Source organism: Trichoplusia ni, chromosome 9 (genome assembly GCF_003590095.1).
Source record: "Trichoplusia ni isolate ovarian cell line Hi5 chromosome 9, tn1, whole genome shotgun sequence".
NCBI lineage: Eukaryota > Metazoa > Arthropoda > Insecta > Lepidoptera > Noctuidae > Trichoplusia > Trichoplusia ni.
Window position 1 is genome coordinate 270,417 of NC_039486.1, and position 27,191 is coordinate 297,607.

At 37.3% G+C, this 27,191-nt stretch overlaps 2 protein-coding genes across 4 annotated transcripts in view; one reads left to right on the forward strand and one right to left on the reverse strand.

Annotated features, from left to right (window-relative positions):
- Positions 1 to 24: 24 nt before the first annotated feature.
- Positions 25 to 27,191, reverse strand: part of LOC113497116 (3-oxoacyl-[acyl-carrier-protein] reductase FabG-like) — a 66,272-nt gene continuing 39,105 nt past the window's right edge. For all 3 annotated transcript variants that reach the window (XM_026876501.1, XM_026876502.1, XM_026876500.1), the window contains exons 3-6: positions 2,652 to 2,947; positions 1,809 to 2,034; positions 1,608 to 1,694; positions 25 to 1,529 (exon numbers count right to left, since the gene is read on the reverse strand). In XM_026876501.1, the coding sequence (XP_026732302.1) occupies positions 1,284 to 1,529; positions 1,608 to 1,694; positions 1,809 to 2,034; positions 2,652 to 2,899 (807 nt within the window). In that variant the 5' untranslated portion in view covers positions 2,900 to 2,947 and the 3' untranslated portion in view covers positions 25 to 1,283. The remainder of the gene's footprint in view (positions 1,530 to 1,607; positions 1,695 to 1,808; positions 2,035 to 2,651; positions 2,948 to 27,191) is intronic.
- Positions 23,393 to 25,529, forward strand: LOC113497114. Its single transcript, XM_026876498.1, has one exon. The coding sequence runs from the start codon at positions 24,023 to 24,025 to the stop codon at positions 25,460 to 25,462; it is 1,440 nt and encodes a 479-aa protein (XP_026732299.1). The 5' UTR covers positions 23,393 to 24,022; the 3' UTR covers positions 25,463 to 25,529.

Genomic DNA, 27,191 nt, shown 5'->3' on the forward strand with positions numbered 1-27,191 from the left:
GCAATTACTGCAAATATACCCAATTTGTGTGTATACAGTGACCTATCGATTTTCTGACAATTCGAGTTTGTATAAATGTAACTATCATTGAATAGAACCAAAATTTCATGTCAGTTTTAACATTCTATGATAGAGCTGTGTTTAACTGTATCTGATAAATTAAACAAGTAGCAAGCAAATAAAATTATTATGTGGTTCTGCTTCTGCGGTGGCTGCTTTTGCGACTAATAGTTAATTGCCAACAGATATATTTTCTTCTTCAAAATTGTAAAAGCATAATGACTAATCATGACACATTCTGAATATCTCACTTCGTTTTAATTGTTCTGGCGTCTGCCTGCGATGTTGTCTGCTTAGAAGTTTTAGTTTTATCGAAATCAGTTCTGCAGTGAAAAAAATAGGGCACAGGTATAAATCATAACTTATATCTTCTACCCACGGGGACGAAGTCGCGGGTAACAGCTAGTTACATAATAAAACCCTACTGTTCTGCGCCAGAAGGATGGTTAACTAGACAGTATAAGTAATTTTTTACATTATTTCCTACTGTCTACGTAAAATTATACATACATAATTATATTTGTGTTAGAAACTACCTACTTAAGTCAAGCTACATATGGATAAATATTTGTTGATAAGTCTTAAAAAAATTAAAATGCAAGATTATTCTAACAGCGCATACAGTCGATGATTAGAATATTATGCTAATATTGTTATCATTGAAATACGCGTGGCCTTTGGCGAGACAAGATCACCCCTATTCGTGTTACGAATATACTCGATAGCTGTGCTTCCCGGTTTCGTCTTGTGTTTTGTTGCACTTGGTTATTTTGCTGTAGCAAGTTTTGCTACATTAATTTCACAGTCACATTTCATTTAACATTATTTCATTTGCTGGGTGCGGGGCGTAGACACGGCGATCAGAGACGTGTGTGTAGATTCTGTACGAAGAAGTTACGAAATTGATCACGGATCCTGTTTAAGGTTGAACGTTGTTTTTAAATTGACTTCAAATCTGCTATTTACTTTAATATTTACATAGACAATATTAAAATGTCGTTGTTCAGTGTCATTATTTATTGCTGTTTCTATTAGGGTAGTATTTAATAGGGATGAATAATAACAAAGACAAACAACAGATAGACAAGGTAAGTTATAATAATCATGTATTCAATTCAATGTTCTTATTTTAACTTTAAATTCTCCCGTATATTTGTTTTAATCCTACTTCTTGGTTAACTGCTGTTTAATCACATTTAATTAAGCACATAACATGTTGCTGTTCATTTAATCTGTTCTTTGAGGATCTCGCTGTTTCCGGAGCCTGCGAACTGTAGCGCGCCATCTACCGGCACGACGGCGCCGGTGACGACCCTGCTGACGTCATCACTCGCCAGCTGCACGATCATGTGCGCGCAGTCCTCGCCCGTGGTGGCTGTGCCCATCGGGATTGTGGACTCCGCGACCTTCAGCCAAGCGCGGTACTCCTCGTCCGTGTAGCCCGTCAGACGCTGTACAAATGTGCTCACCTAGCAAAGAACGAATCAGAGAGATAAATAATAACATTCCATAAAGCGTATCATTAGAGAAATGTTCTAGTTACTTACAGTGATTCCAGGGCTGACAACATTGACACGAACACCCTTGGGAGCCAGTTCATATGCGATCAACCGACTGAAGTGGTCGAGGGCAGCCTGCAACGAAATTAAATTTATTGGTGACTTCTACGATATCATCATGAGAGCATTGAGCTAGTGTACAACCTCTCCACTATGAAGAAATGAAATGTTGTCTTACAACTTGTTTACCTTGGATAGACTGTAGGGCAGGTTGCCAGTGGTGACCATGGTGGCCATGATGCTGGACACGTTGACTATGTTCCCCTTGGATGCGATGAGCGCGGGCACGAGCAGGCGCGTCAGGTTGAACACGCCGCGGATGTTCACGTTGAACACCCGGTCGAACGTCTCCATGGTGGCGAGCTGGATCGTGGTCCGCGCGCCCACGGCCGCGTTGTTTACCAGCACGTCCAGTCTACAAGTTTAAGGAATTAAGTTTCTTCTAGGAAGTGGAATTTTCAGTGGTTTTCATTTAAAGGTCCCTAATCAGTGTCCTTATCCTTATTTTGCATGTTCTAGTAACTTGCTAGTCTATTTTGTGCGCTAAAATAGGTATTTGTTAGTATTTCCGGTATAAAACGAGCGTTTATTTAAAAAGCATAACATTGACATGGACAGATATCGTAGGTAATTAAAATAGCAAGAAACTTGTCATCAAAACTAGTATGACAACTACTTGTTTACAAAATTCAACCAAAACACGATATTTTTATTACATTATAATATCATGTCCTTTTATAAATTGGCACACAGCACACAGTAGATCAAAATAAAATGCTGTGTAAAACAAAATGAATAAGGGACAGCCTATTGCCAAGGTAACTTTAAAATCTACGCCTTGCTTCCCATGACCGCCAAGGCCGTACGTCGAGTTATAGGGTTAGGGTACAGCGCGGCACTAGGTCACATGAGGTTTCAAGAGTCCCCGTAATGTTCTGTTCAATTGAACACACATTATATCTGCCAGACGCCAGAGGACTACCCCAATACTCAACACTGAAAAGAACAACTTGATCAAATGAATGCTCTTACTTTCCAAAATGGTCCAGCGTGAGTTTGGCAGTTTTCTCCACGCCCTCGTCTGTGCCGAGATCAGCGGCGATGGTGAGCGGCTTCACTCCCTTCTGCTCCTCACATATTTGGGACACTTGTTCCAAAGCCTCTTCGTTTCTCCCCACAAGTGACAATTTCGCGCCATATTTCGCGAACAGTATCGCCGTGGACTTGCCGATGCCCGCGCTCGCTCCCGTCACTAGTACCACCTTGCCTGTGAAGTCCATTCTAGTCCCTTATCACGAGTGTACTGGTTCGAATCCACTTGACGTGAACTATAAAAGTGATTTTGGTAATGTATTCTTTAGCTTCCACTGATGTTATTAATTAAGTCACCTATTTGAATATTTGCGACTAACATGTAAACCGGTCTGAATAGCTTCGAATAGTATTTTATAAAGTAACTTATGATCAAGTGTTTAGTTAAGCTTTGGACTTTTGGTGCTGTAGGTATCACAACTATCTTGAAACATTTGTTAATTAAATTAATCATCTGAAATGGCCATTGGTTCCTAATTTAAAACCTACTTAGGTAGTGTAGATTTATAATAAAATTGATCTAGAAAGTTGATATGCGTACGTATTCACGTTTATCAAGTACTAGACCTAGATACCTAATTTGAAATAGGTTTAATAACTTCAATGTCATTTAATTCATCAAGTTTTATTAGTCTTTTCATTCACGAGTAAATTTCATGGATTAAGAGCCGGTTCTTTTTTAGAGCTTGCACGGAGACTCTGGCCTAACATGCAAAGGCCTTGTTAAGAACTAGGTCTAAAATGTAATTTACCATTAGCATCCACGCTGAAAAATAGCAGAACACACGGGAGGCCCAAGTAAAGTACCTTTTAACATTTTGTAGTTGATGTGACAAGATCAGACGTTGTCTATCCATTTGAATTAATTAGCATACGACAGGTACCTATTAGAAGTTGTTATATTTAGACGCTTCTAATGCTTTTGTTTTGATACCTACATATATACAGGTTGTTTTTATTTTCATGACTTAGAAATTTTAAAAATAGTAGATAGTTAATAGGATTTCGAGCTCGGTAATTGCTGGTCGTGTTCTAGGCCGCTTCTCTTTGCTCAGTTCCGCATTAGTTCAGTGCACTAGGTTCTTTCTGCAGCATAGGCCATGGTGCGTAGGTATTAGTACTGGCGGAAACTATTCAGCTAAATAAAATCAATGACAAAAGGTCGATTTAGGAAAGTGCCTGTAACCAGAAACCTTGTTTCCCTTTTCCCTCAGCCAAGAGCAGATGCAAGTATTCTTGCAATGATGACAAATTAAATAGGTTCCTATCATTATTTTCGCCTGAAATAAAAAATAACGTATCACCCATATACAAATTGAATGTTATCTAACATAGACTACATTTATTTATAGATTTAAACATTATAATAATATCAAGGTTTTATGAACCTGTACTCAGACGAGCTCGCCATATTCTCAGTGACCTCTGCCAGGTCAAAGCTGTCGTTATATCGTCAAAATACTGCCTTTCAAATATTGTAGGTGACTACTACGATATTAAAACAGTGTATAACTACGTCATTAAACTAAGTAAGTATAAGGACCTGTTTTAAAATGTCACAGAACTGAGCATTATTGTTTTATGTGTGAAGTGTGTCCGCAAGTTGACTTTCGAAGATACAAGGAAGTAGAAAGCGATTCATTTCACAGGATCTCAACTCTCATATCTTAAATGAATACGCGTTGATGCACATTATTTGTATTTGCAATTATCTAGAAAGTTATCGTAACGTATAATTACCGCAAATATATCATTAATTATGGTATGGGATGGTATGACGGCTTGTCACTGCATATAGCTAATGGCTGTTCTCCTCTTGCTAACAGAGAACACTTGCGTAAGTGGCCAGGATTATCCGTCAGCAGCTTGAATTACAAGGTCGTGGAACTTGAACTGCCGTGTAATATAGGTAGGCATGACACAGTTCAGTTCAAAATAAAATATTTAGCTCACGAAGTTGTCGACATGTGGGAGGTGGACTCGGCATTTCGGCAATCATTGTCTCGATATTTTTAGTGACAATGGCTTTCTAAACAAGAACCTCGACCAACACCTGATGAGGCTCTCGTAGGGTGTCTGGGTCATGGGTTTAGTTCAGAAAACGGTACTTCTTGACGGCTAGAGGTGATGAGATTCCTCTCTATGTAGCCCTAACCAACGGCGGCGGCTTGGATCCTGTTCCCGATGCCGGTTGATGATTATTTATATTTTATGTTATTAGTTAGAGTATGTATTTGTTAAACTAATTGATGTATTTATATTTTGTTTAGAAAATAAATTATTTTACTCACCTTCAGAGATGAAAGTTAAAAACACCAATTAATTTACAATGCCATCTATCAGGCAGAAGTTGTACCCAAAATGTAGGTAGTGTCGCTATTCCCCAATAGATGTCTCTGTAGAAAGATAAACTTTTACAGACAGATAGCTGGGGAGGACTTTAATTTTAACTAACAATTACAACCGTTAGGGAAAATGACAAAGACTGTATTGGATTTCCTCTGTAAACTTGTAGTTGTATAGATGTATGTGATTGAATGATGATTCTGAGTCTTTCTACGAGTGAATTGAGTAAGTCAACACTAAATCAATTTTCACATGTTTACATTTAAAACTGCTGCTGCACCTTGCTCATTTTTGTTTAAAGATCTATGACATAATAATATGAGTAACTGGATTTCTAATTGTAAAACGAAGGTGCCAACAAAGAATACAAAGCAAAATGTCAACAAGTCAGTCGGATTATTCCACATCGGTGCACTTGTAAATAAAAACACTTTTCTACCGTGGGAATAGGATTGCAGTTAAATTCATAATAGAAATGTCAAGTGTCTTTCAAAGGTGTCGAAAAGTTCTGGTCCAATGATTTCAATAAGAAAAGTAAATCGTTATATTTAGGACCAAATTAAACTGGCAGATGAAAGATTTGCAGGTTCAGGTGAGCAGTGTTTTACTTTTGAATTTCCAAATTGTGGCCTCCGAATATTTTTTACAGTTTATTTTAAACTCTAACTGACATGATACGAAAAGTGTATGCTCTGTAAATATAAATATGTACGTCCCTTTAGATTGTTTAACATAAAACCCAGGTGGAAGGGATGAATTTGAAAAAAAAAAATCTAATCTGCGAGCTTAATTGTTAAACTGTAAGGAAAAGGAAAACAATATTAAATAGCAATGAATAATGAGGACTTTTCTGGATAAGTTCAACTATTCCCTACTAGATGGCGTAACTTAGTTTGTGTGCTCGTCACATTTTACTTTTCAGTTTACACATCTAAGGACAAAATAAAAAAATATAAGTAGCACATACGTTTGTAGTTACGAGCAAAAAGACTTGTTGAAACAACATTCGTAGCTTGGAATGACTCAGACAAGACTGACGGACGGACAGCAAGCAAGGGAGAGTGTAACCTAACACGGCCACAGATTGGGATGCTGTTTTCAAAACTGTTTTGTCTTGTTATTTTAATATGGTTCGTGTTACTGCACAAACATGTTCACATATTGAATGTATCCGATACTCTTGTTACTTCTAAAGTAGCTGAAGGGGAATCCGAATGTGTTTTTTACTTTAGTAATTGGGAGAAAGGTAATTTGTTGTTAAAATATTAAAAAAAATAACATTTTGGTGGTAAGTTTATTTTATATCTACATGTATTCTAACATTAAATTAATGATGTTTAGTATTTTATTCTATTCTCTTAGAGAGCCTTTTGTTAGTTATGTGTAGGTATAGGTACGTGTAAATAATAAATAACCAGATACCTAAGTATGACTAAAGACTCGGGGCTCGGAAGCGCGGCAAGATTAGGACCCCAATTCTGCTATTTTCAATGGCCGATGAATGAATCGAAATTGAATTAAATGGCCACTATTCGTATTAGTTTAAGCATTTTTCCAACATACCTAATACATGGAAATTCAGTACGGGGCGGAACACTCACAGTCAATACAATGAATTTCAAATTATTGTGTTGGCAAAATGCTTAAGAGAAAAGGAATAATTTCAAATTCAATCCAACAGCCATTCATTCACCAGTCAGCGTAAATAGCAGAATTAGGGCGAGGGACGAGGAGAACGACACACATTTTTAGTTGGAGTATACGCGAGTTGTTATTTTTATAATAGAGATATATTATATGTATTGTATTACTGTATATATTATTAACTAGCTGTTGCCCGCGACTACGTCCGCGTGGTTAGAAAATTTTACACATTTTTCATTATATCTTCGCTTCTATTAATCGCAGCGTGATGGTATATAGCCTAAAACCTTCCTCGATGAATGGTCTATTCAACACAAAAAGATTTTTTCAATTTGAACCAGTAATTCCTGAGATAAGCGCGTTCAAACAAACAAACTCTTCAGCTTTATATATTAGTATAGCTTTATATTATGGGACATGTAGGCTGTATGTCCCACTGCTGGGCAAAGGCCTCTCCACTCTTCTTCCACTTGTCTCTCTCATGGGCGGCAATTGATAACTTAATAAATTGTTTTTACAATCAAAGCCTTTTCGAAGACCTGTGCCGAGTTGAATGAGCTAGCATTCAAATGTTTTATACAACGCTTGTATTATTCGTGCCTCTCTAGTCTACTAGCTCTTGCTACATTGGGTGTTGGTTAAACAAGATTTTTGTTTTCAGGATTTACTGGCAGGCGGTTTGATGAAACTCGGTGAAAATAATATCATAGATCTACTAACTACTGCGGTAATGTTCAATGATGATGGGCATAAACACTCGCTATTCCAGAGTGGTGAATAGCCAACCACAGACAAAAGCTGTAACTGAACACCGCGGGGCGCGGGCGCAGGCGGCACGCACTCAAAGACTACCTTATTCTATATTTTTTCTCAGTGTTTGAAAACCAAATGATTGTAATATGATTGTTCACTCATTAAGCCAAAATGGCCGCCAGGATTCGACAGGCATGCCAACCTCTTCGCGAAAAAATATATTTTTTAAGGTTTATAGTTCTATGTAAGGTATGAGGCGAATCTTTTTTTTTATTCAGAAAAATAAGATCCATAAAGTACAGTAATATCTAAACGTTGTAAAGTATGTTATAACGCTACTGTTGTTGTTGGTATTGGGTAATTCGCAGTGGAAATCATTTTAAGTTATTAACAGGGTGAAAGACGATAGATAGAACGAGGATATAACATGTATGTAACTATACTAACTATAGTTAAGTTGAATCCGTCCTTTATAACAACATGGAGCAAACAGCAACGGTGTTCCTGTAGCTTCGCATGTCACTGGTCGCGGATGACTCGACAAAGTAAACAAAAGAGCCATCACAGTATTTGTGAACAAGTCCGTGGTGAAAGGGTCGTGGCGGTGTGTGCGCGAGGCGCGGGGCGTGGCCAGCGGCGGCGCGTTTGATGTGACGACCCCCGCCTTCGCTCGGAAACGCATCGAGTTACAACTTCCTCCATACTGCACTCTGTATGGCTTAAACCTTAAGCCATATAAACGTCAGCTCCAATTATACAAGGAATTAAGGAATGCTTTTATACTTGATGTAAAGGTGAATCAAATGGCGTCTGTTTTGCTGTTCAAAGGAGATCGTAGGTATAAATATTTTATTGAATGCAGAATACCTGCACGCATTGTTTGTCCACATCATAAAGGCTTGGATGATTGTTTGAGCAGAAGCTCGAGTAGGCTTCGTTATCAATTTATGTGAAAAAATGCGTCCTTCCTTCAACATTTTTACTGCACATGTTTCCCAGGCCGTTATGATTCCTGTTCTTGTTAGGATATCACCAAGTGGCAATTATCCCCCTCTAGGCGACTGCAAATAGTTTTCGTTATAACTTACACCTCATCAATTTACGCGTCAAGTTCCATGTTATTAGGTTTATTAAAAAACCCAGTATATGACACTATATGACACTATTATGTTTTTTAAATTTTCGCAACAACACAGCAATTTTAATAATTTTGAAATGTCGTTGCCTGTCTAAAAATAAACACATTTACACGGGTGACATGTAATATGCGCGCGCGCAGCTACATATGCATATTATTTATTCGTTTTGCAATCATCTCGGCTCAGCACGGTGCCTGCGACGACCGCAAAGCCTTTGACTGACACGACATAGCAAAAGACATCTTTAGACGATGAACATAAGATTGAAAATCGTTTAAAATGTATCTTAATATTGACTTCAAAGGTTTTTCTGGGATATTTTGAGTTGTATTGTCGAAGCAAAGGGTTGGTTTTCGTGTGTGGATGTGGAAGTGAGGAAGCAAGGGTGCGAAGCGTCTCTCGTCTAAATAAATTGTCCCCGCTATATCTGTGCGCGTATATCACGCTGCATTTACACCTCGGAAGGGTAAGCGGATACTTGCACACAGGTTTATTAGATTTCATATTTGAAGCGGATGTAAGGGGAGTTGAGGGGTGGAGAGGGTTGGATGCATCCGACAATTAAAGGGTTGATGATTGTGTTCGCTCCTTTTAATCGTAATGGCCACTGATTAAGGTCGGATTGTGTTCATTGTTTGACGTCACTGGGAAAACACTCTGTTGTTTACTCTCAGTAATCAATATTCAATCTATTTAAAATAACTGATTATATTATCATAATGCCAACACCTACATAACAAACTGCGGCAAAATAACTCATGTTTATGTTCAATCAAATCAAGAACAAGTGTTAATTAAAAGCTGTATAATATTCTATCAGCAAACAACACGCTACCAATAAGGTTGTACTACACACAAGCGGAACTCTTCTCTCCCCATATACGACCAACTTTACCTCATAAGCGGCGAATCAAAGGAGATTACCGGAGCTATAAATATGGCTCCGGAGATTATTATAATTTGTATTATAACATTAAAATAATATCAGCCGCTGCGACGGCCACATAATAGATTTATCTCAGACCATACATCAACAGAGTTGGAAACTCGCGAGCCGCCGTCACCTCGCTCGAGATGACTTCATTACTATACTCTTAATTGGAAGGAAATCTTTTAAAACCTGCAAGGAGTTGAAGAAAATGTGGATACCGAAGTTGAGTTTTACATGCAGTAGATATCTACAGTAGATGTACCTATGCAGTATGTATCTATATGTACGTTGCATTTTAATTTATATACAACCTTTACTGAAAGTTAAAAGTACAGACTTGACACGTTTGTTTGGTTTTCCCTTCATGTATAGTAGTGAGTATTTTAAATAATAACAAAGTAGAAGATCAATGATCCTTCGACAGATGAGGAATTAGATTAGTCGTATTTTAGTAATACAAATAAATAAAAAGCTGCCCGCATTTGACTTCCATTTTCGAAAAAAACGTGTTTTTCAATTCACTGATTACGTCGAAACGTCACAATTGGCGCGCTTTTGTTGACCGCGCGCGCCATGTTAGGACGCGTTCAGCATAGCGGCACAATGGGCGCGTTCGGTTCACGCTGCGTGCGCTGTAAGCATTGCCTCGCTGCCTGCAGTGGGTGGTTTATTGTTTTATGAGCAGCATTACACGCTTCTTCCCGCTTTGTCCTGAGTTTTACGAGGGACAATGACGGGACAAATCGTAGGAATTCAACTCTGTTGTCAGATCGCTTGATAGAGTGCTGTAATCTTTCTTCCTGTCACATATTTGTGTGTCTTTGTTTGTTGCACACGTGATTGCCATATCACTAATAAACCATTGTCTCGTTTAACATGTTAAAAAGTAGAAACGTCTTTAACTGGGTTCAGATGGGACAGTCTGAGACGTACAACGTTAGCATTTTACTTGATTGTTTTCTCTTGAATAACACAACTGACGTACATTTTTAAACGACAGTGTGATCTAATTCACTATAATTATTGAGATGATTATTTTCCGCATCATTAATCAAATATTTTTGTCGTTGCCAACATAATGATGAAATGTTGAAATTAAAAATATATAATTTAGGCATAATGAACGGATTATGCAAATCGAGCCGTTCAAGATTCGAGATATTAATAAATCACGAAGGTTTAATTCAAGTTTTGGATATTAAATAACATTAATAGATAATCAACAGCTTTTTTCTCGCTGATTGAGACGTTAAAAATGACATACAGCCTAAATATAATTAATGAAATGGGTATCCGTTTTCAAAATATTAACAAGTTTTTAGTGCGTGTGGGAGTGACAAATTGTCGTCGGCTGTAGAGTGTCGTAATTCGTAATATTGTATCAATACATATCGATTGATTGTCGTTGAGCAATGTTTACGACAACCTCGAGTTAGTGGTGACAGCTAGAGTACCTGGCTATGGAATGTCACATTATTAACATACTGATTGTCACGAACTAGTAGTTTCAGTAAATTTAAATCGGTTCTAAAACATTCTCACTCTCTCAGAAAAAGTATCTGATTGTCTAGGATAAGTACTCTACTTTATTTGAACACTATTCGGGGCACTCTACTCCTTAACTAACTTATGTACGTTAGTAATGCTTTTGTCTTAATAACATTAGGGTTGCTTAACTTTCTTCTTTTTTTTATAACATTCCACACAATATTTTTTCACATTAAAAGCTAAGTATTGCTGAATCACAAATTATCATCAAAGCCTCGCATCATTATGTAAACAAATAATGATATTCCATTTCCTAACAACAACAGTTGTTGCGCAGTGACATAAATTACTTGGTTTTGTTTAGTCGTGCGTTTCCTTGAATTTGTCGACGGTCGCTGCGTTTTGTCGCAGGAGTATTGTCTTTGTCGCCCGCTGGTCGCTGCATTGTGTGACGCGTTGTTTAAGTAGTGATGCGAAGTAATCCATCACTCGTCGTGGGTGCTACTGCGCGGTTACAGTTCTCCTGGCCAAGGCCAGAGCTGAGCAGTGCCGTTATTTGTACAGGTTCCAGATAGAGGGTGTTGTATAGTGGCATTATTTTCAAAATTTATGTTTTTGAAATATATACAGGTGAGATTTATTTTTTAACGATAGGTCTACCATAGACAATTTTTTCAACCATTCTTTTTTTTCTCACTATATAAAAGTTGGTAGGTATGGAATAAAATTAATACGAAACGATCGAATGAGTTTTGAGAAATGATACAATATTATATTTTTAGTTTTCCTTGAATTCATTTTTATAGCTTTTATCAATCAGTAACTTCACAGGGTTTTTGAGTAAAGTATAATTTAATACTTAGTGCAACTACTTTAAAATATCATCCTGTAGATATCTCACGTCATTATATGTTTCCAATTGTGTGACGTGGTTGCATTGTCCGCACAGTGGCCCTCAATGGCACCCTAATGCTTGTTTATCATTGTTTAGCACTAGAACAATGTGCAAACTGTACGGTCAGGCTGGCTGAATAAGACTGGTGCCTTAGCGCGTTCCACGAACGAAAGTTGACAGATTGATTTTTGACGATTGTCAGATTGGAGGGAATTGATTGTCAAAATAATGATTGACTGGATTTATTATCTGTAAGAGCGGATGTTTTTCATTATTTCATTCTTATTTATATGAAAACTAGCTGTTGCCCGCGACTTTGTCTGCGTGATTTTCAAGATGTGAACAACTATGAAGTTTAATAATAACGATCATCGCAAAAATGTAATGCAATATTGAAAATGAAACACTTCTTTTTACATTTTAAGCTTGCTTTTTTTTCTAAATTATAATGAATCTTGAGCGGCCCAAAGACTATCAAATGTTTGAATCAAACACATTTCATCGTTTACGATACTATCCTGGTGTCAAATATTTCACAGCTGTTTTAATGACTTTTTCTTATTTAATCCCAAAAAGAGGGGCTTTTAACTTTGACATATCTGCCTGCCTGCCTGTCTGTCTGTGACATCATAGCTTCCGAACGAATTGTACAATTTTAATTTAAACGTAAATTATGTGCGAGTGTTCGTTAAGACATGTTTGACAAATCGAGCCGTTCAAAAATAGGGGGGGGGATGCAAGTATTAAAAAATAACAGAAGGTATAACTCAGTCTTAGCACTTCTGCTAAAAATGTTTTACTTTCGAGGGTTTCCATTTTCTAATTGGGTGGGTTATGATTTTCGAGCACGTCTGTTCTTTGGCCGGCCTACACCTGAAATTGTTAGACGGATTATGATAGTGGTTATGAGGTATTATTGTACTGTAATCAAAGAGGTAAACCAGAACCATATTACTGAGGCCCCGGTGTCCGTTCGTCTGTCTGTCACCTGGCTGTTTCTCAGGAACAGTGATAGCCAGACAGTTGTTATTTTCACACACGATGTTTTCTGACGATATAAATAAGATGTCAAATTATTTTTGTGGACGAAGCTGGTGAAGTGAGAGTCGGGCTCGGTAACTGTGGATGTTACATAGTGTCATAAGATATAAGATTTTGCAAAATTGCGCCCAGATAAACGCTTTCCTGAAACACGTTATGTTTGATTGTCCTCTTAATATTAAAACTGATCTTCCTCACAAACATTTGGAATATTTCCAAAATAAAAAAGTTGGTAAACGTGTTATCTTGGCCCCCTGGTGTTTTGATCATAATTTGCCTTTAAATTGCTGATAAATAAATAGCGTGAAAAAAATATATCAGACACCCCTTCTTTTAAATTGACAATGACAAAATCTAAAGTATAGGATATGTCCAATTTGTGATGTTACGACAAAGCAAAATATGAACATAAAAGTGTCTTCATGCGCATGAGTTCTATTTACTGTACCAATTTACAAAGAAAAAATACGTGTTTTATTCGTTAACCTACCTGACGATCATTGAAGTAAAATACCGTCATCCCTACTGCATAAATGGAACTTAAATAAAGACTACATGAGGTTGGTTATGAGGTTACGCTGTCGATTCCGACAGCCACAATGAATTTTCCAGACATTGTGTGACGGATGTAAGTGCTGATAGCTACACGCTATTATCAGCCTTATTGGAGAAATTTCCAAAAATATGTTTCTAATCCTCGTCGGCTTAGCTTTGGGATCTCAGAAACTCATTCAGTCTCGTTCCTACCCTGTTTTTACCAGGCTACGAGAGAAGAAAATTTTAAAGAAGTAGAGATTACAATAAATTATTAAAGGAATCTTTGGGAGGGCCACGTGTGCGGTCTCTGTAATGGCGGATGTAGACCAATCAAATCGTTAAAATATTGAAAAATCCCAGTTATCAGTAGACATTGTTCTATCATAGATACATAATGTCAAAAACCTTCTAGCGTACGCTCATATTCATTGATAGCTTTGGTCGTACAGATCTTTCACATTGCATACCTATTATGAAGTTTTTATGCAAGTTTTCTGGGCTTTTCTATCCGAAATACTTTTGGCCTATGTAATGTTGCAAATTTAAGAAAACATTATTTCATTGTTTGAAAGGCTTTTTTTTGTTTGAAAGTTTATATTTTTGTTGCTAGTTGTTACAGATGAACCAAGGTAATATAATTAACTGTGTCGTTCAGTAATTTATTGTTATGCATAATTATAGATGAGATCAATGTGAACTACATGCAACTTTGGGTTGAGTGTCACTACGAATTCTTTTATCTTGAAGTAGCATCGCCAACATTACCGAGCTAAAAACATAGGTATAAACACCTATCGTAAATAAACACAAAATCATATTACGGCATTCCACATTTGAACTCGAGTAATTTTAGTACACCAATAAAAATAAAAATAATTTAAGTTCCTTTGTTTCAAGAATGTACCGATTACGGAGTAACATTTGCATCAAAAGAATAATAATAAAAGTATTAATAGTTTATGTTTCTTTTATTTTAATTATTGTCGCGCTAGGTCTACATTAGACTTGAAAGAGAATAAAATGACTGATTTTGTGAAAATGATTTACTTTCGAAAAAATATATTATTGCTCTGCCAAAAGTCTGAAGATAAATAGCGTGATGTTTTTGAAGTAAATTGATGACCGTGCTGCCTACTACTCAATGGGGTGAAAATACACCTCATAATTGTATTACACGATGTTACGGGTGAGTCCAAAAATTTAAAACTTTACTGCTCATGCCCCCTGCATAGTAGCGTTATGGTTTTTGTATATTTGTTGTAGCATGTGTTCGATAAGGTTCATGCAAAATTTGAACGAAATATATTCAGTAGTTTATGAGATAATTTGATATTTGTGTATAGATATAAAAGGCTCCTGCTCACCCCCTGTATCGAAAAGCGAGATAATAAGTAAAAAGTATGTTGACCAGACCTCTTGTTGTTATTCTCTGAAAATATGAATCAAATCTATCCAGTACTTTCCGAGATCTTTCCGGACATACATACAGACAAACAGACAAACAGACAAACAGACAAAAATTCTAAAAATCATATTTTCGGCATCGGAATCGTTCCTAGACCACCCTCCAATTATTCTTTTTTAAAAATATTCAATGTACAGTTTTCACTTTTCTACAATTTTATTATATGTAATATAGATATTTATTTACTAGATTGAGGTAGAAATAAAAAAGATTGGATTGGAAGATGGTATAAAGTGTTGATAAGGGATAAGGGAAGCTACTTATTCAGATAAGCTTAAAATTGTGCCTCTGCAATCTATTGAATATTATAATTTATTTATGTTAAGCCACGGATCAGAAATAGTCCCGAATAAAGTTTATTTACACGAAACACAAAGTTTTGTCCTCGCTCTGATTTATAGCGACCGTAAAGCTACAGTTTTACGGTTTCTTTTTATGATTTTCGTTTAATTCTAAGTCTTTAGACGTAAAAACGTGATAGTGTGAGAAGATTCTAGAAAAAATACTATAAAATGTCGAACGTTACATTTAAAGCAAATGGTAGATAGATTACAATCAAACAGATTATTGAGTAGGAGCTGGAAAGCTTTTAAAAAAATATAGCGTAGTACAAAACAACTATCTATCTTATTAATATCTACTAGAATGTTGGCGCAGATCTGTAAAAGTGTGGTGTGGTATGATCTTAATCCATTCAGGAATAAACTTGTGCTTGAGTATTGATTATAAGTAATTGTTAAAATAATAATAACTGACTTTTACATTCCTATACATTGGTTCATTTACATTCGTACGTACAAGACACTAAAAGAACGTGCCCCATCTTTCAAAACATGACAAATAAAATATTGTAAACATTTCACCAACAAATCTCCCGTAGATTTGGAATGAGAACAAACAATTGTAAATCAAAGCAACAAATCAATAAAACAATGAGTTTTTACTTCACAACCAAAACAAATTAGGATGGACATTGTGAGGAGCGAGCTTTGTCCGGAGGTGACCATTCAGGGGCTCGGGGCACCGCGGGGCGACGGCCCGTTGCTATACGGCAGTCGTAAACAGGACAAATACACACTTTAATGTTGTTTGCTGGACCTTTTGTTATAAGTTAAAGTTGTACTAGCAGTTTATGTTGCTGGAGAAAAATTGGGCAAAATATGAGCATAAGACGTAGATTTTAGATCACTCAATGCTCAGGAAAATACGTACTCTACATCAGTGTCTGGTAGATCATATTTCCCAACGTATTGCTAAATTGAGATTTACTAGTATTTAATAAACAGGCAACCCGTTTTAGAAGTCTAGAAGCTATTGCATCGGGAAATTAATTTGCCGTTCTGCTACTTACGCCGATGATTGCACTTAATTCATTTCGTGTATTCATTTGGAAATGAATGCTTATGTTGAAATATAATTTATTGATTTATACATAGTTATAACAAAAACAATAGATATTTATTCCAATCGCAATAAAATACCAAAACAACCTAACTTTTACAATGTGGTCCTTACATTGAAACAATGGGAGAATTTAAAGTTTTTTCTGGCATCACCGAGTGGTCTAGTTCTCCCATAGGCTGCAGTAAAGCAATAAAGCTTCTTTGTGGGCAAAGTGACGAACAATGCACCAATGTTCGTTACAAATTGTAATGTAAACAATTGTAAAATATAATTTATTAGTGTTTCTCACGAGATATTTATGACACAGTAAAAGTTTAAAGAGTTGAATGAAATTTAGTGTTTGTAAATATTTTGGGAATTAATGTTCGTGTTTAAATGCTATTCCTGCCTGAGTGACGGGATGACGTGACTCGCGACTGCTCTCGTGCTTAGACGGAAATATGTAGTTAAATTATTGAGGCTAGATGTGAGACGAATTTATTTTTAAATTTTCTTTTCACCAGAAATATTTTCAGACCCACTTAATGCTACAAATTCAACAAACAACAAACGTTATCTAGATTAATTTTTGGTACTTACCAACAAACATGCTACATCAGTAATGAAGACCACTGTTTCGTAAGACCACTACCACCGTTAATCCTCTATCATTTAATCTGGCTGAACCTTGATAGCTCCTTTTGAACAACTTATACGGAAAGCGCAGCTTACAGAAACTTTAAAGATTAGAAATACTGTAAATCGGAAATTAACATTAAGACCTCTCTTGTGTAATCCAGTTTAAGTGACTTAAATATTGTGGTAAATCTTACTAATATATTCGACGAGCTCTTGTCTGTGGCTTCGCCTGGTTTGTTATCGCGGCAAAGAGTAGACTAGAGTTTTCTTTGAGTTCTATCTACGATTATCTTTAAATTAAATTTCCTTGAAATCGATAGAACAACCTAGGCGTGAAAGCTTGGCAGATATGCAGACTTTAACATTTATAACATGACGGTATTATTTGCAGTTTAATTTAGTTATAAGTTAAGTGATGTTTGGATTTAAAAATACGGATAAGATTTTGTTGACATGTTGGTTAACACCTAAGTTCCATCCATTTTGTTTCCTTTAGTCTTCAGACGAAGCCGCGGGGCGCAGCTAGTTATAAATAAAGCAATCCACTGGCCGGTACAGTTTACGCGGCGACGCTTATAAATCAATAACCGATGCAAGAGTTATATCCGTTAACCGCCTAATGATGTCCGGGTAAATAATTACCGACATCTCAATTTGTTGACTAGGGCTGCCTGCTAAGGTAAGTTAAGTACACCACTGGTTTACCTATAGGTACTATTATAATTATTATATGCATTTTAAGAAGCTCATTTTGTCATTTACCAATTAACAAGTATCTAATTTAGAATCCATAGGTTTTAAAGATCCACAATGTAAGAAAAGAGTTTTCAGAACTAAGCTCTACAAGGAAAATTCCATTAGAAAAGCTTCTGCGTTGGTTTCTCTCACATTTTCCTGTAACACTGTGTACTGATTTAATCACATGTTTTTGTGAATTTTATTTCGTCTAAAACTTGTTAATAATATTTAAATTTGAAGGTGAATATCATAAAGATGATTTGATGACTAAAACAAAGTTTGGCTGAATAAACAACACATAAATTGTATTTAGTAATCTGAATATGAGTTTATTCGATTTAAATGATTCACTTAAGAGTTCATTATGTTTTATTACCTCTGAGCAAACAGTTTTATAGTTTCGTAGAATTAGAAGGATGTTATTTTTCCTTTTGTGGGCAACCCTAGTGTAAGTAGGTATGTGCTCACGCTGCGCGCGCGCCTAATCACGATCTATTGCCGAGACGGATCGGAACTTTTCGGCTCGCTTCGACAACATAAATCACAGCCGTACGCGAATGTAATGATCGGCTTAAATAAAAAAATGGTAACACAATATTTATGAGTATAGATAGAATTAGGGACACTATTATCATTTATATTCCGTGTCATGTTTATGGTATCATTTTGTGATAATTGCTTATATTTTTATAAAGTATTTCTTAATGGTGTTTCGTTTGAAACGACTGACCGTTGCATATAAACTTTTAATCGAGCTTGTGTTTTAACCTTCTTGCTTCAGTTCGTTATAGTTTTAGTGCTTACAAAGTTGCCATTGAAGATTGATTTATTAACTCTAGTAAACAAAGAAAACTGTAGCGATGAATTTATTAACCGTTTCTTTTCATATTTAATGTGTGTTTCAAGCCAGAGTCCTGAACACATAGCCTGGGGTCGGGCTACTGTGAATATGTTAGTAAATGAAGTGACCCATGTCTGTGCTGGCACCTGTTGACGTCTCCCGCGGCCCCGTGAGGGCTTCTCGCGATAATTGATGAGCGCGGCCTGCTGGACCCCCGCCGGCACGAGAGGGTCACGCTCGTGCGCCGGCGCAGGTCACCCGCGCCAGCGGACAGTGCGATAATTACTGTCGGCTTAATTTAGCTTTGTTATATGACCAAACATTACCAATTACCTTGTACCATTTACTCAAAGACTTACAATGACTTTAAAAGCTGCATAAAAATCAGCGTACCTACCTACAGATAATTTAATGTGATGTTAACCTATTAACGTGAATGTAGAGTCTAAATTAATTAATTCATTAATTAGAGTAACATTTAAATTATTTTGTAAATATGGTGTGAAATTACCTGTTTCAACCCTTCCTCTAAACCACATCGCAGCAGCAATAGATACCAATAAACATGACATTAGAAAGGTAATGAAGCATGCTTGATTAGGTCCGAGGACACAAGTTGCGTGACATGGTTTTCACAAGAAACTATTTTAGAGTTTACTATGGGCCTTACATAGTTACCAAATACAGCATCACAGAGACACGTTAGCTCAAAAACTAAGACCACCTCTGTTACTCGACCTCCGCTCTTCGTTTGCACCCCACACTATAGCTTTATACCGCGGGCGCGTCTCCACTTGCCAAAATAAAACATTAATATTATAACATTCTAATACGCCGGCTACACCTGCCTTAAACAAAAAATATTTATAATTATAAAAGAAGGATAGATGAGTATGTTGTGACCGCGACGTTATCCGACTTCATTAACATTAGAACATTTTATTTATATTTTTATATCTTTAATAAGGACACGGGATGTTATTTATGTTTTAATTGTTGTTGTTTCTCGCAAATATTTAACACACGGGTTTTATAAGTATTTTATGGGTGTTGTTTTAAAAGAGATCACATTTTTTAACTTTCGCTTGGGTTTTAATAATATGTGATTAAACGATTGAAGTGACGTTTTTGGTTAGGTCTGTCTAATAAAATGAAAGAATGAATATAAAATGCAATTAATAAGTTTATAAGTGCCAAAGTGTCTGTTAAACCCAGCCTAACACAAAGAATAAAATTTATGAAAAAAACTTTTGTATTATTTCAAAATGTTAACAAGTTAATAACTGTTACAATGTTTGTGTAATTATTTCATAGTCGTATGCATTACACGACAGTAGTTAGTAGTGCAGGGGGTAGACACGGCCGGCAGTTAACATTTTACAATGGGTTCGTGTCTATTCCAGTAAAACTGTCATTAAAATATACTTTTTACAACCTGTTAACTACTGACGTCAGATCCTGGAAGTTTTATTGTTATTGGGTAAACAACGCGCCGGAGCCACGGGTAGCGGAATATGGCCACACTTTACGATAATAGCTTAATCAACCCGTTTTGCCAATAATTTATTGAAATTGATATTTATGGTCTTAAGGACCGAACGCTGCGGTGTCGGGTTAAGGACATAGGTTTTGTGTTTGTTTAAAAAATGACAGCTGATTGAATTTTTAATTGTTTTCTGGGTAAACACGTGGCTTAAGATTGCAGGAATTGATCGTAATAAATAATTTACAGTAATTTTTTTTTATGTTATTTAAAGATGCAGCTTTCTTGGTTTCATAAAATTTTACAAAGTTTTTCCTAAAACTTATTTAATAGAGTACTTAGTTGTATCTCAGTTTCAGCTTTAACTATTCCAACATAGAGTATTTCTCTATGATAAACCATAAACTCTTCCCGATTAGCATACATGCAACAACTACACGCTAGGAAACATACATACACAAAAAAACAAACCAATTATCGTCATCTGAACTAACGAGTACAATGTCTAATGACTTACAATACCATTGTAAGAGGGGTCGCACTGAAATTACCGGTACAAAAGACTCGCGTACTCTCCACGGGGCGCCTGTTACCGCCTCGCCAGCCCGCCAACAACACTACAACGCAATCCCAACCTTATCAACACGAAAATAAGGGACTTATGAAGTGTATAGCAAATGTGTGTAATATGTATGAAGTCTTTATTACGAAAATATACATTCGTTAACAATTGTAACGCGTTTGTTAGTGCTGCGATGTTATCGGGGTCATTTTTGTCCCGCTCGCCGCGCGGGGGTTAGAATTTGTTTCCGACCACGTCAACGGTGAAATTGTGTATTTATTGGTAATTTATATTCGTTGGATTTGGAAACAATGAGACTTGTGATGGCTGTTTGTTTAGAGAGCAGTTTTTTTATTTATATTTGTTTACTCCTGCATTTAGTACAGCTCTTTCCTTGTACCAGGATCAAACCGTGCCACATTAAACATTTTCAAGTCTGAAATCTTATCTCCCTAAAAGGTTTCACCTGTAGTAAACAGACTTTTTTAAAACCTGGGCAGCTTCGGGGTGGTGCAAGGATGACGGGAGGCTTTTGCTCCACAGTGGGAAAGTGAGGTATGACACAAAAAAATCTATGCTTATTCCAATATTAATAAAACTAGGCAGAAAAGAAAATCTATTTTACAGAAGCTTGTATTAGATAGAACCACGTATCAACAGTTACAACTTCATCGTACATTGTAGTTGTGGTCACAGACCATATATCATGGGTTCGTTTAGTGTTTCGTTATCTCGCACATAATGTTTGACGCGTAATGCAGCGGAGTAGCGCCACGGCCGCGGATGTTGCCTCAGGGGTGGACAGCGGGTTTTACTGCCACAGCGACGTTGACTGGTGTCGTCTCGTGTAGTGTTGAATTAATTTTAGGTTGTGTAATGGATTTGAATAGTTAAAGGGGCAGAAAGGCGATATAAATAGGGTGATGTCTTTTTCCAAACCTGAATTTAGGTTGCTTCGTACAGATCACAATACGCAATTAAGGTTATTTCTGTCAGGGCAACAAAACTCAAGAGGTCTAAGTTCTCCTACAAAACTTGCACCTGTGTGAGCTAAGCGGAGTGTCCTCCTAATTTACTACAACATCATTGAGAATCACGGAATAAGACCTGTGACAGACCACAGTAACTTCGACCTTGTGCCGTCGACATAAGGCTAGCGCCGCATCAGCTCTCAAACTATGGCTGCGCTATAAACGTCAAAAATTAAAACCTTGTACTAAAACTACGGTGACAGTGTAAAATTAATGGCGCCCATAACATTTTTAATGGCAATGCACAAGTTTCAAAACGTTAAGTTCCCACTGTTTTCAAAAAGTTTATTTACACTAGAAAGCTTTGTTTGGTCAAATTTTTATTGTATTTTTAAAAGTAATAAAAGATTTTTATTGTCGTTTATCTTCGGTTCCTATCGCGTTATAAATTACAATTGCGATTTTAAGTTTATTTCAATTCTTAGATATCAGTTAGAGGTGTACGTGCCTCGTAAATCTGAGGAGCATTAGTTAATTATCATATTATATAGGACTCGTGACGCGCCGGAAAATGCTGGAAACTTAATAATCTAACTTTTACTGCGTATCAAACATCATTAACTTTATAATGGTTTATCAAGTTTAAGTAGCTTTTAAGACTTATTACGACTTAAACAAGCTTTATCTCACCTGTGGGACTATACTGTTTTTGTAATGCTATGGGTTTTAGAAGCTCTCAGTTTTCTCACGACAAGTGATTGACATTTGGGAACTGACTATTCTTTTTAATAAGGAAGAGGAAATGCATTAGATTAGCTTCTCAAGGTTTCTTGGAATTAATTTGTCTGTTGACCTATCTGATTCGATGTGAATCACATGAGATACGAGGAAACTTTGTCGAATTACTAAGAATTGACGAATACGTATATAGATGAAGGACTGACAAATTATTACAAAGAAGAACTATAATATAAAGTGCAAAGAATTTACTTCAAGTACTTATAATGATGATGTATGAATTCAGACAATAAGTTTTGTCTGAATTTGTGAAAAAAGTTTTTCTCCAAATGTGCTGTAATCAGATGACAGATGACGAACTGAGCTTATCACAGTCCAGTGCTAGACACAAGATACATACAAGTGTATCCTGGTGATGGACTAGTCTGCATAACAGGTGACGATGGTTAAGTCAGAGTCAGTCCCGGTGAGGAACGCTACCAAACAGTTCCGTGATATCTCTACAACATAAACCTAATTGTTTTAGAAGCTGTCCACCCGTCCGGAATGGATACATAATATTATTTAACGACCAATAAAAACTTTATACCTCCTATATTTGTGTTATCTAGGAGTAATTTTAATTACGGCCCACCGTGCGTTTTATATGCGTTTTATTACTATATAGGGTTTTTGTCACCACATCTACGGTTACTGGTGTCTCTTCAGATCATTATTTAGAATAGCTGATAGTGCCAGGATGTCCAAGGTTCCGGCTACAGCTCTGCTTACACCCTCATTCGTTGATTACAGTAACTATTGTTATTAATTACTCGTTGATCAAAATGAGCCACCTTTCATGAGCACTAATTAGTATCTGTCACAATTCATTAATCTGTCTTATTTCATTACTGCAATAACAGAGTTCGGTTCTTTTCCGAAAATTGTCGAAGTTTGATTTTATTACCGTTTTTATGTTAGTTTAAGTGGGAGGGTCTTAATAGGAGGAGGTAAAACCAAAATAGATTCAACGTATCATGTTGCTACACATTCGTCGAATGTTAGAAATCAACGAAAAACCAGTTATTTTGGTTTTCTATTCAAGGAATTAAATTGTTTATTTTTAATTTCTGCTTAATTATCATGATATCATCTGGCCAACGTGACAAATACCAAATAATTAACCAATCCAAGTCGAGATCACGCGAGCGTCGCAGCTGGCCGGCGCGTGCGCAGCCACTTCCTCTGATCTTTGACTCGGACAATTGCACGCATCTGCCTTCGCTCCCTCTATGATATAAGATCTTTAAATTGGACCGATATCTCCCCTCGGCCGGCGACGCGCGGGAAGGCAGCGGAGGGGAGGGGAGCTCCATGAATCTTGGCCTGGATTAGTCAGCAATGCCTAGATACTGCTGCGGTTCGATACAGTCCATGTGTTGTAGACAACTCAATACAATAAAGTTCAAACTCGAATGCTTGAACCGCAGAGTAATAATTGTAAGGAAGCACGTTACTCAATCCTTTATTGTCATAAGGATATGAATTGAAGTGGTTCGCGATCAACGAGGTGTTTCCGCCTCAGCTGTTTATAAAGTGTATTAACTCAACATACTGTTTGGACACCTACTTGAAGTGAGCAAACTTTTTGCTGTAAAAACTCTTCACGAAATCTGTCAAAAAGTGACATTGTAAAATGGCTACATAAAAATGGAAAAGTCAAAACAATTCATCCGATATGACCCACAAACAAGTCAAGTTTGGTAGAGGCAAACGATGGCGGAAAGTGAAAACGATCGTCGAAGACTACGAGCGAGTAAACGAGATCAGGAGACCGGTGCTGCTGAGCTGCGATGATTTGGAACGGATGGCCGTAGAGAGCTCCAGGGCGAGGCTCATCAGTCACTTAGTCAGCAAGTCCACTGACCACTCTGTAAGAGAGTTCACCTCGTACAACCACGAACCTGTCATTGATCCTCCCAGTTATCCTACTAGTTATCCTACCAGTTATCCTACCAGTTTTCCTACCAGTTATCCTACCAGTTTTCCTACCAGTTATCCTACCAATTATCCTACCAGTTTTCCTACCAGCGATCCTACCAGCATTCCTACCAGCTATGACGACCCTCCGTACTCGCCCTCGCCGCACGCCGATCGAATGCCAATGCAAGTGGAACAAGTGTTATCTGCTTACCCTTCAATCGTCGAGCAGCCGTGGTGTCCTTATGCTCCTTACTCGCCTGTTTCGGAAGTAGATTTAGTTGTCGGACACAACTACGTATGTAAATGTGGAAAATGCAAAATGAGACACTGTCCAGCTAGGAGTATGTCCAAAAAGAGGTCGGGTTTCTTTAAGGATAACATCATGACGTTTTGTGATCGGTACACGATGACACAAAAGCTGAACGATACGGCAAGCGGACGCACTCCTACCCCTTCAAAGCCCGAATGTTATGAGGAGGAGTATTGCACAGACGCCCGGTGTCCTCCGTCCCTGGTGGCCGTGAGAAACATGGAAGGTAAACTACAAATTCACGAGATGTATAGTAATCGTAAAGGTCGGCCTGTACCAATTCTAAAGAAATGCTGTAATGATCCATGTTTTGACTATGAATACACCACCACACGAGCAATGACTAATAATTATCCAAACGATGAAGTTCTTGAGGTCAAACCGGTGGGACCAAGATCAGCGAAATATTATAAACCAGACAGAGCTTCGCTCGATGATAGCGATGTACTGTCCAGGAAAAATTTATACAATGAAGGTATAAGTGACAGGATTGCGAATAAGTTTCCTATGGTTCCAAAGAAGCCGCCTTCTCCTCCAGAACGTAGCAGGACATCGTTGGCCACGCATTGCGGGTCAGAACACAACTACATCCCTTACTCACACAGAAGTGATTCTAAGTATCACACTTGTTGCAAAAAGCCTCTTGAGAAGCGTTATGTTGGTGATGAATTTGGTACAAAACTTCCTCCTGTTCCGGCCCCCAAGATAGTTTGCAAGAAGCACACACCACCTGTCACCAAGACTTGCAAGCGGTGCAAGGAGCCGCCGCGCTGCATCAAGCTTCCTAAGAAGGTCCTGACATCCGAGAAGGTGATAGAGGCAACCGCCGCGGACAAGCACAGCAAAGAAACGACAGCCTGCAGAAGAGTTAGGCCGACCGACTAGCTGGACGCCGTCGTGTCCTCGACGAAACAGTTTACAGATACAAATCAATATAAAATCGTTAATCATGTTTTATTTCTCAAATAAATATGCATATAGTTACGTTTTAATCATTCTTGGATTTTTAATCGCTCACGCGTTGGTTTGCGAGTTAGATGTTATTCGTAGTTGTTGCACACTGGCGAGCTGTTCCATATAGGAGTGTAGTGTTCAATGAGGATTAATGTGACGCTGGTATGGGCTTGCATACGCATCGTACAGCTGTTTATTAAGCCGCGAGGGCAGGGGTCAGCAGCTGAGAAAGCACTTGATTCAATAATCTGGTGCAATTGGTGCGCGGCCGCTCATGCCATCGAGAGGCGCTCAACATTTTTTCTTGGTGTTTATAATTTAATGTAAAACATGATAGCATAAAGTGTGCACTACACCTATTGCTACTGTACTGGTAGTACATGGTTGCAATTCTTTTTCTGGTTAAGTGTTAGTCTGTTGCTGAATGTGAACACCAAAAGTATCGACTACATTTCTGTTTACGATTTAATAACTCTTAACTTTTCAGGATACACTTTGATCCATGCAAACGAAAATTAATTTTATTTATTGAATAAAATAGGGCAATATTTAATCTGGTGCAATGTCCAACACAATCTTCTCTGCTCTCTTTTTAATTGTTCGCTGTTTGTCCTGTAGGTCGGTCCCATGCGTTGGCGACCCCTGTGCGGCGGGGGGCGGCACGTGTCGCCTGCGCATCGCAATCTGCACGCAGCCGTATACTTGGTTTGTTTGGACCGACTCCCTCGCGCCAACTCTCATTACTTTTTATTTAGCTTCGTTCTGGACACTTACTATAGGTACTATGTGTAGAATGAATGAAGAACATTTGTTCGGGGGACTAACTAAAAGTTTGTTGGACAAAAATCTTTTATCGCAATAGGTACGTACCTAGTCAAGCGGCTTTACAAAATAATTATTATGCTTTTAGCTAAACGTTGGATGATATTTAAGACTAGATTACAAAGATTTTGCGAAATCATGAGCAGTCAAAATAGCTCTCTAATATTTAAGTAGCGTGTCGTGTTAAAAGTTACGTTTTGAAGTTACAACAAACTGTTTATAAACCTACCATCACCACTTCTATCTAACAGCACTTAGAGCAACAGTTAACAAGTCATAATGACGAGGTTGTCGGTGACAACAGGGCGCAGGCGTGAACATAGTCGTTACGATTACCTAGTTAATTGGCACTCGAGCCACGAAATGCGGGACATTGATAACATCATATTTTCGAGTATGCATTCTAAATGCTATCATAATCTCATAAGCTCGCGCGTTCTGTACGTTATATTCTTTATTAACTTACTTGATGATTTTTTATATTGTTTAAGGATGTGGTAAGACTATAATAGGCAGTAGGCATGTAACTTTCCCCGCACTAGGTTATTGATAGAGCTAAGGCATTCAATCAAAAACAAAAAAAGAAATCATAGGCTTTTACAGGCTCTATCGAAACGTGGATATGACTCTAGTTGCGTAGTTCCAAAATGTAATTTTCGACGGTAAGAAACTCAATAAGCTCTCATATAAAACTAAATCGTGTATGTTATTATAGCAAGAATACAAAAACAACTCTGACAAAAATTTTAAGTAGTCAAGTAGGTTAAAAATATGGAGTAGAAATATGGAGGCAGGCTTCACCGTTTATTTGATTCCTACCGATTTTCTCCTTCTTTTA

Coding starts and splice junctions, on each gene's coding strand:
- LOC113497114 (XM_026876498.1), top strand. CDS start 24,023: ATGACCCACAAACAAGTCAAGTTTGGTAGAGGCAAACGATGGCGGAAA.